Source organism: Cucurbita moschata, unplaced genomic scaffold (genome assembly GCF_002738365.1).
Source record: "Cucurbita moschata cultivar Rifu unplaced genomic scaffold, Cmos_1.0 Cmo_Scf00040, whole genome shotgun sequence".
Lineage (NCBI taxonomy): Eukaryota > Viridiplantae > Streptophyta > Magnoliopsida > Cucurbitales > Cucurbitaceae > Cucurbita > Cucurbita moschata.
Genome location: NW_019268556.1, coordinates 1,282,030 through 1,299,173, shown reverse-complemented (window position 1 = coordinate 1,299,173; position 17,144 = coordinate 1,282,030). Strand labels below are relative to the sequence as shown.

Below are 17,144 nucleotides of genomic sequence, written 5' to 3'. Positions count from 1 at the left end.
AAAAAAAAAAAAAAAAAAAAAAAAAAGTTTATTCCTTCCTAAATCTTTATAGTGCACTTTGTAATTTATTATTAAAAAAATTGTTAGAATTTAATCAACAAGAAAAAAAAAATATTCTTTTAAAATATATAAATCAAAATAAAAATATCGAAACTAGCCTAAGAGCATGTTTAAGAGTGATTTTAAAAAGGAGTGTTCGTATGACCTGATAACTAGACTAACTCGAACTATCCCAACTCAAACTATAAAGGTTGGGTTGGGTTAGATTTCTTCGGATTTGGGTTAGGTTGAATTTTTTAATATCCAAAAAATTCGTTTGTAGGTTGAAATTTTATTGGTCAAGTTAACCCGACCAACCCGAAAATAGACTTACAACTCAACCCAACGAACCCGAAAATAGGCTTAGAACCCAACCTAACCCTACATGGTTGTTAAAAGATTAAGAATATTTAATTTTTGTAACCAATGTTAGTGATACTAGTCACGGGTAAATGTTTGATATTTAAACTTTATGAAGTGAGAATTATAGTAACCCGACTGAATCTAAAAATAGAGGGATGGGTTGAGCTGGGTTGTGAACTTTTTTCGAGTTACTTGGGTCACCAACCCAACTAACCCTGGATTGGATCAAAAGAACTCAATCCAACTGATTCCCATCGGTTACTTGGGCCACCAACCCAAATAAGCCTCGTTCAAATGCTTTACATCGAGTCGAAAGAACGAAGTTCGCATACCTGATTTCCATCGCTAGAAACAACATAACTCCGAGACTTCGAAACCAAAAGAGAACTAATGGTTTGGTTCATTTTCTTAGCCTCTTTATCAACCAAAGCTTGGATTTGTTGAGAAGTAAAAGGATAGGCATCAACTCCATATTCAACCACTAGATCCACTCCTTCCTCAGTTGAAACCTTCCCCTTGGCGTCAAGGACAACAAGATGAGGAATTCCATTCACATTGAAGAGCTTTTTCAAGCTCTTTTTGGTCTCTAAATCGGCAAAAGGAATGGATAGCCATGGCATTTTGGAGAAGTACTCTTTGAATGAGTTTTCATCTCTATCAGATGAAATAAAGATAACTTCAAAGTCGCTTTTAGAAGCTAATGGCTCATAAACTTTTGCTAGTTTTGGAGTGAAAAGGCAACAGGGAATGCACCATGATGCTGAGAAGTATAATCCCACGTTCTTTCCCACCAAAGAACTGATTTTTACCTGTTCAAGAATAAAAAATTAATGGCTTAGGTAACTAGTTAGGAAAAGCATAAACATGTTCCATAATTATGTTCGTATGTTTTAAATTAAGAATGTAAAAAAATTTATATGAAAATTAGTTTTTTAAAAATTATATACGGTAACCGCCCAAGCCTACTAGTAGATATTTGTCTGGTTTGATCGTTACATATCCCGTCAGTCTCACTGTTTTAAAAAGGCATCTAGCAGGGAGAAGTTTCCAGACCCTTACAAGGAATGTTTTGTTCCTCTCTCCAATCGATGTGGAATCTCATAATCCACCCACTTTGAGGGCCAGCGCCCTCGCTCGCACACTGTCCAATGTCTAGCTCTAATACTATTTGTAATAGGCCAAACCCACCGTTAGTAGATATTGTCCACTTTGGTCTGCTACATATCGTGGTCAGTCTCAGGTTTAAAACATGTCTACTAGGGAGAGATTTCTACACGCTTATAAGAGATGTTTTGTTCTCCTCTCTAACCAATGTGGGATCTCACAATCCACCCATTTTGGGGGCCAACATTCTTGTTGGCACACCGCCCAGTGTCTAGATCTAATATCATTTGTAACCGCCCAAGCCTACCACTAGTAGGTATTGTCCACTTTCGTATTACGTATCGGCGTCAGTCTCAAGGTTTTAAAACGTATCTACTAGGGAGAGGTTTCCACACCCTTATAAGGGATTCTTGGTTCCTTCGTTCCCCTCTCCAACTGATGTGGGATTGCACAATCCACCCCTTGGAGGTCCAACGTCTTTGCTGGCACACATAGCCCAGTGATTGACTCTGATATCATTTCTAACAGCCCAAGCCCACTACAAGTAGATATGGTCTGTTTTGGCCTATTACATATGACTTTAGTTACACTTTTTTAAAATTGTGAGGCTGAAGGCAATACATAACGAGTCAAAACTAACAATATTTGCTAGCTGCTAGATTGGGCTATTATAAATACAATGAAAAGATATCGAACCTTCTCTTCCAAAAAAAAAAAAAAAAGAATGAAACGGATAAACATGAAACTAGAAAAATGAACATTACTCAAATTCCTACACAAATTTGAATGTATTTCTAAAAGACTAGAATTAAACAAGAAATATGAACAGCTACCTATCCTTTTGTCTCTACAAAATACGAAATTAAAAATAGAAACGTTAACAAACGACCATACCTGATCGCCGTTGTTACGAATAAGAAAGTCTCTGTCCTTAGAGGAAACGAGGGAATTGATATCATGCACAGCATCAGAGGCCATACTAATCTTTTAGTTTCTTAAGCTTATTGCTGAGTTCTAAGAGCTTTGTAAAGGATGGGATACTCAACTCAAAGAACTCGCTATTAATATAGAGAGCACACAAAACTTAACGAGAAAGTAATGAACTTTGGATTATAAAAAAGAAAACGTGATGAAACTTTGAAGTCAATAAAAATGAAAAGAATCGAATCAAATTTACTTTATATGCTGGATGATTTAAACACCATATTCCCATATCATGGACTTTTGTTGTGGTAAGTGGGTGTTTTATAGTAGCTAATTAAGAGAAAGATCTAGAATATATAAGCAAAAGGACAATGTTCTTTCAACCATATAATATCATTATAAAGGATTTGAAGGTTTGTTGTTGCGATATTTCACATTGGTTTGAGATAAGAACGAAACACCCTTTATAAGGGTGTGAAAACGTTTCCCTACCATACGCGTTTTAAAACCTTGAGGGTAAGCTCGAAAGGGAAAGTCCAAAGAGAACAATATCAGCCGGTGGGTTTAGGCTATTACAAATGGTATCAAAGCCAGACACGGAGCGATGTGCCAGCGAGGAAGCTCTTCTCCGAAGAGGGGTAGACACGAGGCGGTGTGCCAGTAAGGACACTGGGCCCCGAAGGGGGGTAGATTTGGTAGGGGTCCCACATCGATTGGAGAAAGGAACGAGTGCCAGAACGAAACACCCTTTATAAGGGTGTGGAAACTTTTCCCTAGCAGACGCGTTTTAAAACCTTGAGGAGAAGCCCGAAAGTGAAAGCCCATAGAGGACAATATCTACTAAGGGTAGGTCTAGGCTCTTACACTTGTTCCTGCAAGCGGTACTAGAGGGTCTAGGCTATTACACTTGTTCCTGCCAGCTGTAGTAGAGTCATGCTCTTATCTTAGATATTTTAAAGAATCCTCATGTGTTTAAAGAAAGAAGTTGTAAGCTTCGAAGGTTTAGTCGTAGTAAAGATCTGTGTTATAACTTTTTTGAACTAAAAGCAAACCCACGAGAGTTTATGTTCAAAATTGATAATATCATATCATTGTGAAGGATCGAACGTTCGTTGTTCCTACAAATGGTATCAGAATCAATCCCTTCTCTTAGATATTCAATAGAATCCTCAGGTGTCGAACAAAAAACTTGCAAGTTTCGAAGGTGTAGTCATAGTGATGATCCGTAGTAGAGCTCTATTAGATTAAAATGAACAATATATTATCACCGTGAAGGTTCGTTGTTCTTGTATATTATAGCTTAGTATTCTTGATTTTGTGCTTATGAGGAAAAAAAAAAACCGAAACTAGGTTTTCCCGCCATCAAATTAGACGATAAATTTCAAGAAACGTTTTATTTAATATTTTTGTATTTCATTTGTCAAAACACAAAATGCAATTTTAAGAACCTTCAAATTTTCACATATTTTAATTTAAAATTGTTTACTCATTTTTGAAAAGGAAATCAACGAAAAAGTAAAATTCGCAACAAAATGTATTCATGTTAAAGGTAAAGATGGCAATATTAAAGTGATATTCCATGAAATTAAATAACTAAAATTGACCAACGCAAAATTTAGGGTTAAATTTAATTTTCTTTTCTTGTTATTTTAAACTTCAAAAGGTAGATTTTAGTCGCTAAACTTTAGTATAAAAACAAATTTAATTTGTTTAATTTAATTATGAATAGTTAATTTATATTTGAACTTTGCTTTTATTGTATCTTTAAAATTCTAAACTTCAACACCAAAGTAAGTCGTACATGAATGAACCAATAACACATTCAGATGAGATCGATCTGATCTTGAGAATAGGAGACAAAGAAATACTAAAAAATTGAAAGTTACTACCTATACAAACAAGATACATTTTGTTAATGGCTCAATTATTGAAACTCCAAAGTTTAGCATGCTTTTGTTGGAGAAATTCTATGTTGAGTGATATAGCACCCCAAGCCAACCGCTAGGAGATATTGTCTGCTTTAGTCCGTTACGTATCGTCATTAGCCTCATGATTTTAAAATGCGTCTACTAGGAAGAGGTTTCTACACCGTTATAGGGAATGTTTCGTTCTCCTCTTCGACCAATGTGGGTTCTCACAATCTTTGTTTTCTACACCGTTATAAGGAATGTTTCGTTCTCCTCTTCGACCAATGTGGGTTCTCACAATCTTTGTTCCCCTCTTAAACTAAAGTGAGATCTCACAATCCACCCCTTTGGAAACTCAGAATTCTCGTTGGCACACCACCCAGTGTTTGGCTCTAATACGATTTGTAACCCCCCAAGCCCATAGCTAGCAGATATTGTCTGTTTTTGCCTGTTACATATCATCGTCAGCTTTACAGTTTTAAAACACGTCTACTAGTAAATTGTTTTCACGCCCTTATAAGAAATGCTTCGTTCTCCTCTTCAAACAATGTGGGATCTCACAATCTTTGTTCCCCTCTTCAACCAACGTGGGATCTCACAATATTTATTCCCCTCTTCAACTGATGTGGGATCTCACAATCCTTGTTGGCACATTGCCCGTTGTCTAACTCTAATAACATTTGTAACAGTCCAAGCCCACTGTTAGTAGAGATTGTCCGCTTTGGCCTATTATATCGTTGTCAGTCTCACTATTTTAAAACACGTCAAGAGGTTACCACACCCTTGTAAGAAATATTTTGTTCACCTCTTCAACTGGTGTAGAATCTCACAATCTTCGTAACCCTCTTCAATCGATGTGAGATTTCACAAGTGATCTTTTGAAAATTTTCTTAAAAAGCATGTGAGAGAGGATAAAACGTGTTAAAAGAACTAGTAATGATATGTGAGGATAGTTTTCACTTTTAGAAGCCAGAAATAAGTAACGTGACCATGTCGTAGAGGATATAAGAGAATGCTAGAGTATACAAGTGCTGAATTCGGATTCTAAATTGTAATTTGAATCCTACGCATAGAGTGTAAAGAATTTTAAAAGGACAACCATACACTATAGTGGTCATATATTGAATAATTTTGCTATGAAATGGAATTTGGGTTGGCCTTATAATGTGAGGAACGTGACTTGCACCAAATTTGTGCTTTGAAAATGGAAGCAAAAAAATGTAAATGTTTGTTTTTCAAACTATCTAATCCATTTCTCCTTTATAAAATATTCTCTCTATAACATATCTACTTAATAACTTTTTTGTCCCTAAAGTTCTCTCTTAAGAAAAATTTGTAGAGGAAGAGAGAACTTTAGGGACAAAAAAGTTATTTACTCTCTTTCTCTAAATTCTCTCTAAACTTTCTCTTATTCTCTAGCTTATTTATCTCTCCCGACTAGAAACAGAGATATAAACGATGGACACGTAGATATCTAGTTATAACTTTTACGAAGATATATTTATAGTAGAGACTAAACAATAAACAATGTGGATCATACAATAGACAATGTGGATCACATTACTTCTATCCTTTTCTTTGGTCGTCTTATCCAACAAATATACATTCGACTGCTTTCTTGTCAAGCTTGGAATATAGATGACTAGACAGAATATGTGGCAAATACAACCAAATATTCGAAAGTACCTTACCATAGGTTTCATGTCCAAAGCGTCTCAAATGGTGAACTGAAGCAGAAGCTTATCGATCACATGGTGAAATCTTGTGAAGGCATAAGAGTAAAATGGTATGAAATTTACAAGAATAAGTGGCAATATACACTACCACAAAGTAACAAGTAACAAGTAAATTATTGATTCCATAGAAAATTTATTTTTTAGTTAAGTTTGTGGTAGAAAATTGAGTTTTAAGTATCATTCAAATTCAAATGTCTCCTGATGAGTGTAAAATATCTAAACAAAATACATATCAAGTGGCAAAAGTTGTTGCAAAAGAGAGAGCAAAAGAGAAAATCTGTAACAAAAACTCGATCGCCGAAAAAGGCACGAGAATTCTAGCAAGGCGTCAGAAGTATCATGCCCTCATCATACATGCTCCCCTAATGCCTCTCTTATGCCAAATTTTCCTCAGTCAACCTTCAGAAAGCACTCCTATACGAGAAGTGTAAGGATAGGGCTGACTCGACGATTAAAAAAAACGGGTAAATTTTTCGCAAAACAAAACAAACAGTATTTAAAACATAATATTCATTAAAAAAAAAAAAATAGTGTTCATACATGAGTAATTAAAACACGACACAACATTTAAAACACAAAATAAGGAACGAACACAAAACATTTTAAAACAAAAAGGGTTGAGGACGATGAATGAAGCTTGTCTATGGCATCTGCTACAGAGTCTGCTCCCAACCTCGACCAGCTCCTTATTACCTGAAAAAAATGGAGAATAAGGAATGAGTACAAAGACGTAGTAAGTAGCCTATTTGTAGGCTTTAATCGTGTCTATGCTAGGGTACCACACTCTTTCTTATCTTGTTATGGTTTTTGTTGTAAGTACTTAGGTCATCTAGTTCTTGTTCTTGATTTGGGGTTCTTATCATGATCTATCGTGAGGACCTTGGACCTTGGATTCTGAAACCTTGATTCTTAACATGTATGTATTGGCCTTCATACATTTATCATCATAAACATCATTTAGAGTTGTGTCTTATAAAACTCTTCATCATAGTGCATCATGGCGTTTGGTACATGGATATCATCTTAATTTGGAATATCATCATATTAAGTCATATCATCATCATGCATTTTACATCATCATCTATCATCATCATCATATCATCATATCATTATATCGTCATGTCATCATCATATAACATCATCGTATGATCGTATAACATCATCATATCATCATATAACATCATCACAATCTAACATCATATTAGTTCACATCATCATCACAATACAAAAAGCATAAATGACACATGCAAGGGTCAATGGGCACGCGTCGTCATACATAAGGCAAGTCTTCCCGCCGAGTCAATAGTAGGGTCACGGTTGGCCTTAGTCAAAGTTCTATCTAACTCCAAATTTGCTTGCTTTCGTCCTTCAAATTCGTTCTCACTTATGTCGAGACTTCACCTATTTGAAATATAAACTTAATTGTCTCATTAAAAATTGAATCCCATGTTTTCATTGTTTCTAAATTGTGTTTAGTACTAACACTTAAATTTAATCTTTTGACCTTTTATTTTTAACCTTGGTTACTTAGATATATAAAATTTCATTCTAAGAACATTTAGACATTTCCTACCACATGCTCACCATACTTATCTTAGCTACTCAACTAATATCCAAATCATGCATAATCTAACTACGAATGGTAGGGATTCCTGTTTTAATTTTGTTTTCCTTTTTTTTAAGATCACAAATAAAAGGTTGATTTACTTTGAGAGCTTTTATCTTTTAATTATATACAATTTGATTAAATTTTGAAAGGCTTTCATAGCATGTATATGGTAGCCATCCTAATTTCATCATGTTTTAAAAGTCATGTGCTACAAATTGTTACCAAGCTTTCAAACGTTTTCTTCTAGTTTTTTTATTTTATTTTATTATTATTATAATGATCAATTTATTTATTTTTGGTTAATTCTTCGTATATTATGTAACAGCTCAAGCCCGTCACTAGTAGATATTGTCCGTTGTAGCTCGTTAAGTATTGTGGTCAGCCTCACAGTTTTAAAACGTGTCTACTAGGGAGAGGTTTCCATACCTTTATAAGGAATTCTTTGTTCCACTCTCCAACCGATGTGGGATCTCACAATCCACCTCCCTTGGGAGCTAGCGTCCTCACTGGCACATCGCTCGATGTCTGGCTCTAATACCATTTGTAACCACCCAAACCCATCTCTAACAGATATTGGCCGCTATGTCTCGTTACGTATCTTAAAATCATGAGGCTGATGACAATATGTAACGAGCCAAAACTGACAATATCTACTAGCAGTGAACTTGAGCTATTGTTATATATTATTCAACAAAATATGACATAACATGTCTTTATTATTCATTAACCTAACAAATACATATGTACTCTAATATATGTCTAAAGAAATCACTTGGAGTAGGCCCAATATTTGTTCTAAACAAATATAGATACCGACCATAAGAAGAAACAAACAAAACGACAAGTTCTTGATATAAAGAAATGCAAGCTTTTAGTAGGTGTTGAATCCACTTGAATATTTGGAAATTTATAAAAAGTTCGGATATAATTATCCAAAACTCCATCATTGAGTGATAAAAGTAATGTCTTGAGATCGGAGAGACCATTTTAGGTTATCCAAAGATTAGATTAATGAATCCCCACTTGTGTTTTAAAATAAGCAACTAATTGATATTGATCATATCAGCACATGGCTAGCCAGCCTTTACCCTTTTGCTTTTGGACAAACTTGGCTTACCAATTATTACAATTTAGTGTCCAATGATACAACATTATTGCATAAGTTCTCATACGGGAAGGACAAAAACAAAAGAAATTTGAAAAAAAAAAACGTATCTACTAGTCATAAAAGTCGAGCCAGAATCGACTTCTCTCACAAAACTTCATTGCTCGAAACATCCAAATGAGAGAATTTTGGCTTCATTGTCATTATCGGTTTCAAAGTTTATACCACCACCTTTGTCTTGGTGTCTGGCCTCGTTGTTCCTCGTGTTCAGTTTGTCTTCTCGGCTCGATTCCATGATCATTTGATCGTTGTTGTGAGATACCACATCGGTTGAGGAGGAGAACGAAACACTATTTATAAGGGTAGGATGTGAAAACCTCCCCCTAGCAGATGCGTTTTAAACTGTGAGGTTGACGATGATATGTAATGGGCTAAAGTAGACAATATTTGCTAGCGGTGGACTTGGGCTGTTACAAATGGTATCGGAGTCAAACACCAAGCGATGTGCCAGCGAAGAGGCTGAGCCCCAAAGGAGGTGGACATGAGGCGATGTGCCAGCAAGGACTTTGGCCCTGAAGAGGGGGTGGATTTAGTGGAGGTCTCACATTGATTGCAGGAAGGAACGAGTGGCAGTGAGAACTCTAGACCTTGAAGGGGGATGGAGTGTGAGATCCCACATCGATTAGAGCCCTTTATAAGGGCACGGAAACCTCTCTTAGCAGACGCGTTTTAAAAATCTTCAGGGTTAGCCCGAAAGGGAAAGCCCAAAAAAGACAATATCTACTAACGGTGTGCTTGTATTGTTACAAAGGATCAATCACTTAAACCATTCTTATTTTATTAATTTTTATAATTTATTTTTATATTCTAAAATAACAATGACTTGTTTTTAATAACGACTCGTCATTTAAAATTTAAAAAGTCCATGACTAATAAAACATTATTACTTTCACAAAAGAATAAAATGTATTTATTTATTATACAAAAAGGTAAATATGTATTGAAATCATAAATAATTAAGAGGGGTAGTTTGGTCATATGAAGAAAATTTAGTTTACCTTAATTTTTGAAAACCTTAAAGATAAGGATGTCAGAGATTTAGAATTGAGAGACATAAGTCCAAATACCCAAAATAAGTCAGAAAAACCTTCATTTTGAAAGGCTGTCGCTAAATATGAAATAAAGAAAGACCAAACATGATAACTTAGTTTATTATTTTCCTTGTCGCCACCTCCTTAAATCATGCTAACTAAGTCAAAGGCTGAGACAGCCAAAATGGAGGCATTGCCCACCACGATGACGACATGCCTACAAATATTAAAACCAAAGCCCTAATCAGTTCACATTTAGAGTATTATTTATAAATATGATAGATTGTCTTAAGTTGGTCTTATCACTTAGAAATATAACAATCATTTATTATTTAATATTGTTCGATAACTAATATAAACTTAGATAATTAATATAAAATCTAGTATGTTCTCGAATATGATACAATTTTAAGTCTTGTTGGTCACCGATGAACCTATCACAAATGGAAGTTTATCACTAATAGACCTATCACTTATTGAGTTCTATTTGGGATAGATATCTATCATTGATTATTTGTATGCTTGTTTACTATTATGTTTAATTATTGATATATCGTATTGATAGAATATGAATATGATATATAAGTGATATTGTATGTAATGAGCTTTATCCGATGTTGGAAAATGCAATTAAATGCCATCATGATTCTTGGTAGGAGCTATTTTTTTCATAAATTGTTCTTTGGGCTTTACTTTTTCAGTTTGGGGTAGGTTGGATGTGTAGTACTTCTCTACACACGGTCTACGCACATGCACATGAACCCATCAGGCAGGCTCGTATATGTACCCCTGAGCTGACTATGGATTAGCGCATGCTCACATTGTCGAAAGCCATGAATGGGAAGAAATGTGTATCGTATCATGGTGTATACATCCATACTTATTATAATGGAGAAGCATCTCAATGCTCGTGACATACAACATCCATAAGGACCTATAGTTTCAAATTATTATACATAGTTATGATGCAAATCATACTTCTATTCATTTCATGATATAAAGTTCCCATGTATACTCAATATATCTACCATAGTTAACATATGTTGCTCATCAATGTCTCATAGCATAATGTGAATATATCATAACATACATAGCATGACATACTAGAAGTACATACATCATATAATACACATATCATAACATAATATAATCATCACATATCACATCATATATCATATGAGTCATCCAACTAAGCCCAAAGGCGTTCCGACAGTAAGACCACTTACTTGTTTGACCTAAACTAGAGTCGTGAAATATCTTTTGAGCTAGCTTGATCCTGATCCTCGAAATTCAATTCCACTTATGAGGTTCCACAATATCATGTTTAGAATATCGTCATGAAAATTAACTCATCTAATTGCATTAACTAACCGAGACTTGGCTCTAATTATTTCAAATTGGTCAAACAGTGGCCATACTAACCTCAAAGGTACCAAATAATGTAAAAAACGACTTCAAAACGGCAAAAAAATGGTAAGAGAGCATGAAAATCTAAACTAGAATTGAATTGAGTCGTTTAAGTAAAGTTGGAGTCGAAAGGAGCCGTTGAGCCAAGTTGAAGTCGCACATTAGAGGGATTCTACTAGTTGAGTCGATAATGAGCTATATATGAGGGGATAGCATGCGTTGAACTGTGCGTGCATCGGGTCAACTTGAGGTCAAGTGTTGGGTAGTGCGCTCCAATCCCTCGACTATTGGTCACTTTTGATCGATTTTTTTACCTCTTTTGATAAACAATTCGTGATGGAATTTGTAACAGCCCCAAAGCTCACTACTAGTAGATGTTGTACTCTTTGGGTTTTGGTCTTCAGGTTTCTCCTCAAGGTTTTTCTCCAATCGATGTGGGACTCCCACCAAATCCACTCCCCTTTGGGGCCAGCGTCCTTACTGGCACACCGCCTCGTGTCTACCCCCATTGGCGAACAGCCTCCTCTCTGGCACATCGATCGGTGTCTAGCTCTGATACAATTTGTAACGACCCAAATCCATCTCTAGCAAATATTGTCTTCTTTGGGCTTTCCCTTTCGGATTTCAGCTAAGGTTTCTAAAACGCGTCTGCTACGGAAATATTTCCACACCCTTATAAAGGAGGTTTTGTTCTCCTCCCAACTAAAGTGAGATATCACATTAAGCTTTTGATTTTCTCAAAACATCTCGTCCAACGAACATATTGTTACTCTCCTTTATATATCCCTAATTTAACCTAAAAATCTAATAATAGAATATAAAAATGATGAGAGATTATTCTATAGGTAAAATAATAAGTGGGGGATCCAAACACTCATTTAAAAAGTTTAAAGCATCAAAAGATGAAATGAATATTAAATTTGAACACAATAATAGACTTGAAACCCATTTAGGCCATCCATTTTGTTCTATCAAAGCAGCTCTCACCAGCCTTCAATGGCGTCTTCTGCAATCATGGAAAGAGAAGCCTCAATAGTAGCATTATCTCCTCCTTCTCCACCTCCTCTTTCTCTATCCCTTCTCCTTCCTCCTCCCAAACGAAACTACGACGTTTATATCAGCCATAGATTCAAAGACACCGGTGACGGTTTTGCCGCCGATCTCCACAAAGCTCTGACAGCTCAAGGAATCGTGGTTTTCAGAGACGAGAACGAGAACGAGAACGAGAACAAGGGTAAGATGCTAGCAGAGAAGCTGACAGCAATTGAGGAATCGAGGTCATCGATCGTGGTTTTCTCGGAGAACTATGGGGACTTAGTTTCGATGAAGGAATTGGCGAAGATTGGAATGTATAAGGAGGTGAGGGATCAGTTGGTTCTTCCAATATTTTACCAAATAGATCCAGCTAATGTGAGGAAGCAGAAGGGAAACTTTGAGAAGCCGTTTGTAGAACATGAACAGAATGTTGGGTTTGAAGAAGTTCAAAGCTGGAGGGACTCTATGTTTGAAGTTGGTAATTTGTCTGGATGGCATCTCCAAGAACAACAGTAAGTTATTCAATTATTACCTTCACTTATTTATTTATTTCTTTAAATTTTCTCTATATGGTAGAAAATGGTAGTTCAATCACTTTACATTAAATTTGGTTTTAGAAAAAAAAACAAAAACAAAAAACAAAAAACAAAGGTTTGAGAGAAATTTCAAAGAAAAAACGTGGAGAAAGAAAAGATATGATAGAAAAAGAGAGAAAAGTTAGTAGGANAAACCTACTCTCTTCTTAATACAACTAGATTGGTGCCACTAGTATGTCCTTTTGACTACGTGTAGGGATCATAACCTACTCTCTTCTTAATACAACTAGATTGGTGCCACTCGTATGTCCTTTTGACTACGTGTAGGGATCATAACCTACTCTCTTCTTAACATGACCTAATTTTGGTATTTGAAGTAAAAAAAAAAAAAAAAAAAAAAAAAAAAAAAAAAAATGGAAAGACGAAGATATTTGCTAGCGGTGGGCTTGGACTGTTACAAATGGTATCAGAGTTAGGTTCTCGACAATGTGACCAACGAGGAGGCTGAGCCCCGAAGGGGGTGGACACGAGGCGGTGTGTCACCAAGGATGCTCGGCCTTGAAGAAGAGTGGATTGGTGGTCCTATATTGATTGGAGAAAGGAACGAGTGGTAGTAAGAACGCTGGGTCCCTGAAGGAGGGTGAATTGTGAAATCCTACATCGGTTGGAGAGGAGAATGAAGGGTGTGGAAACCTATTTCTAGCATACGCGTTTTAAAAACAAACCCAGATAGGAAAGCCGAAAGAGGATAATATATATATATATATATATATATATATATATATATATATATATATATATATATTTAATTTTCTAGACAAAAAATAGTTAGAGAGAATCTTCAAAGAAAAAACGTAGAGAAAGAAATGATATGATAGAAAAAGAGAAAATTTAGTAGGAATGTAAATAAAAAAAAATAAAAATAAAAAAAAAAATAAAAAAAATCAAAGAGGACAATATCTACTGGCAGTGAGTTTGGGTCGTTACAAATGGTATTAGAGTTAGGTTCTTGACAATGTGACCAACGAGGAGGCTAAGCTCCAAAGAGGGTGGACACGAGGCGGTGTGTTAGCAAGGATGTTGGGCCCCGAAGAAGAGTGGATTGGTGGGTCCCACATCGGTTGGAAAAGGGAACGAGTGGTAGTAAGGACGCTGGACCCCGAAGGAGGTGGATTGTAAAATCCTACAACGATTGGAGAGGAAAACGAAGGGTGTGGAAACCTCTTCCTAGCAAATGCGTTTTAAAAACCTTGAAGAGAAGCCTAGGAAGGATAGATCAAAAATGATAATATATATATATATATATATATGATAGTGGTGGACTTGGGCCATTACAAGACATTATTTGTAATGAATTGAGTTCAAATAAATGAAAGAATTCCGTTATTTTATAATTTTTTTTTTTTGGTCATTTTCTAGACAAAAAATAGTTAGAGAGAAACTTCAAAGAAAAAATGTAGAGAAAGAAATGATAGGATAGAAAAANAGAGAAAAGTTCGTAAAAATGTAAAAAAAAAAAAAAAAAAAAAAAAAAAAAAAAAAACCTCAAAGAAGACAATATCTGTTAGAGGTGGACTTGAGCCGTTACAAATGGTATCAAAGTTAGGTTCTGGTCAATGTGAACAATGAGGAGGCTGAGCCCCAAAGAGGGTGGACACGAGGTGGTGTGTTAGCAAGGATTCTGGGCCCCAAAGAAGAGTGAATTGGTGGGTCCCACATCGATTGGAGAAGGGACTGAGTGGTAGTAAGGACGCTGGGCCCCCGAAGGGGGGTGAATTGTTAAATCCTACCTCGATTGGAGAGGAGAACGAAGGGTGTGGAAACCTCTTTTTTAGCAAGCACGTTTTAAAAACTTTAAAGAGAAGCCAGGAAGGAAATCAATATATATATACTAGTGGTAGACTTGGGCCATTATCGAACATCATTTGTGAATTAAGTTCAAATAAATGAAACTTCTATGAATTCAGTTATTAAAAAAATATATATATTTTTAATTCTCGGAAAAAAATAGTTAGAGAGAAACTTAAAAAAAAAAACCCTAGAGAAGGAAAAGATATGATAGAAAAAGAGAGAAAAGTGAGTAGAAACTCTTTATTAAAACCAAGAGATTACACTTTGTTTTTCGTGATGGGAGTGAAGCGATATCTACAACTTTCTAAGATATTCTACTTAATTCTAAGAGTTCTAAATATTTACGGGGCTCGAACTCTAAATAGGCTAATTAATCGTTTTGATAATCGGGCTTTCTCAATTATTGAGTTTGGTCTCAATAGGCTAGTGATGATCTTTTGGCAAAATTTTTAAAACCAAATGATTATCAAACAATACCATTATTTATTACGGTTATACGAAAATTTGTTTGTAGGAAAGAAGAAGAGACCATCAATGAAGTTGTGAAGCATGTCTTCAACAAATTACGACCCGACTTGTTTCGTTACGATGACAAATTGGTCGGTATCAGCTCAAGATTACACCAAGTAAATATGCTTTTAGGAATAGGTTTAGATGACAAGCGTTTTGTTGGAATATGGGGAATGGGTGGAATTGGTAAGACCACCATCGCTAGAATCATTTACAAAAGTGTATCCCATTTGTTCGAAGGATGTTACTTTCTAGACAATGTCAAAGAAGCTTTGAAGAACGAAGGCTTAGCTTCATTACAAGAGAAGCTTCTAACAGGAACCCTAATGAAAAGAAACATAGAGATCCCTGATTGTGATGGAGCTACATTGATCAAGAGACGAATAAGCAATCTAAAAGCTCTAATAATCCTCGACGATGTCAACCATATAAGCCAGCTCGAGCAATTAGCAGGCGATTATGATTGGTTCGGACCAGGTAGCCGAGTCATCGTCACGACACGAGATGAACATCTCTTGATATCGCACGGTATCGAAAGACGATACAACGTTGAAGGGCTTAATATTGATGAAGCTCTTGAGCTATTTTCACAAAAGGCATTTAGAGAAGATCATTCAAAGAAGGGGTTTTTTGATCTTTCATGCAAAGTTGTAGACTATTGTGGAGGGCTTCCATTGGCTATTGAGGTTCTTGGATCAGCTTTACGTGATAAACCCATGAAGGATTGGGAGAATGCTGTGGCTAAGTTGAAGGATGTTCGTGATATGGAAATTCTTGAAAAGTTGAAGATAAGTTATTATATGTTAGAGAAGAGTGAACAAAAGATTTTTCTAGACATTGCATGTTTTTTCAAGAGGAAGAGTAAGAGACAAGCAATTGAAATTCTTCAAAGCTTTGGATTTCTAGCTGTTCTTGGGCTAGAAAAATTGGAGGAGAAGTCTCTTATTACTACACCACATGATAAGATTCAAATGCATGATTTGATTCAAGAAATGGGTCAAGAGATTGTTCGACAAAACTTCCCGGATGAGCCCGAGAAACGAAGTAGGTTGTGGCTTCGTGAGGACGTGAATCTCGCACTTAGCCGTGATCAGGTACTGTTTTTAGGTTAAATTACAACTCGTTTTATATAAATTATCTTTTTTAAGTTTATTACTCATGAATTATTACTTTCATGTCACGTAAATCGTATTAGGTTGTGGAGTCTGATGTTTACTTATAGGTTAAGTTTGCTTAAGAGTTAAAAAAAACTATTCTCCTATTTAGTTTTTAAGATGAATTTTTATATATTCTCATATATCGTTTTTAAGATGGATTCTCTGCTACCACTTATATTTCTCCCTGTGTTTTCTCTTTTTTATTTTTCGTGTTGTTCATCTAAATCGAGTGTGTGAGCTGTGTGATCTTAACAGTATGTTCTTAAACTGTAAATTTATCTTATACATTAGAGATTCATTAGATTGAGTGGGTATATTCTCGAATTTAGTTTTTAAGAAGAGTTACTTATAACTTGAAGTCATCAATATAAACCTCTGACCGCTGTGAAGTTTACCATCCCGATGTTACTACGTAAATTTTGTCTCTTTGTTTAATTTCTATTTCTGGGTGTGTGAGTGCCATCAATTCTTGTACAACACATTTCTCCTTGCATTTTCTTTCTTGTGTTCTTTGTGTTCTTCATCTAGATTAAGTATATGATTGTACAATCCTAACATGTTCTTCACAGACATAAAATGTGGATTTTTCAACGATCTATTTGACATTTTGACAATGTTAAAAGTTTCGGATGTATTAAATAGATTTTAAGTTACAATTATCGGATAAACCTCTCATCTTTGCACAAACAATACTTGTTTTAACTTCTTCTTCTTCTTCTTCTTTTTTTTTTTTTTTTTTTTTTTTTTTTTTTTTTTTTTTTTTTTTTTTT

At 35.3% G+C, this 17,144-nt stretch overlaps 2 protein-coding genes across 3 annotated transcripts in view; one reads left to right on the top strand and one right to left on the bottom strand.

Moving 5' to 3' along the window:
• LOC111432786 (probable nucleoredoxin 1) overlaps positions 1-2,568 on the bottom strand; it is a 4,618-nt gene extending 2,050 nt beyond the window's left edge. Inside the window, exons 1-2 of the mRNA XM_023069740.1 lie at positions 2,401-2,568; positions 735-1,211 (exon numbers count right to left, since the gene is read on the bottom strand). Of these exons, the coding sequence (XP_022925508.1) occupies positions 735-1,211; positions 2,401-2,484 (561 nt within the window). The 5' untranslated portion in view covers positions 2,485-2,568. The remainder of the gene's footprint in view (positions 1-734; positions 1,212-2,400) is intronic.
• A 9,667-nt stretch (positions 2,569-12,235) lies between these two features.
• LOC111432680 (TMV resistance protein N-like) overlaps positions 12,236-17,144 on the top strand; it is a 13,815-nt gene continuing 8,906 nt past the window's right edge. For both annotated transcript variants that reach the window (XM_023069604.1, XM_023069603.1), the window contains exons 1-2: positions 12,236-12,832; positions 15,222-16,311. In XM_023069604.1, coding sequence (XP_022925372.1) covers positions 12,282-12,832; positions 15,222-16,311 — 1,641 coding nt within the window. In that variant the 5' untranslated portion in view covers positions 12,236-12,281. The remainder of the gene's footprint in view (positions 12,833-15,221; positions 16,312-17,144) is intronic.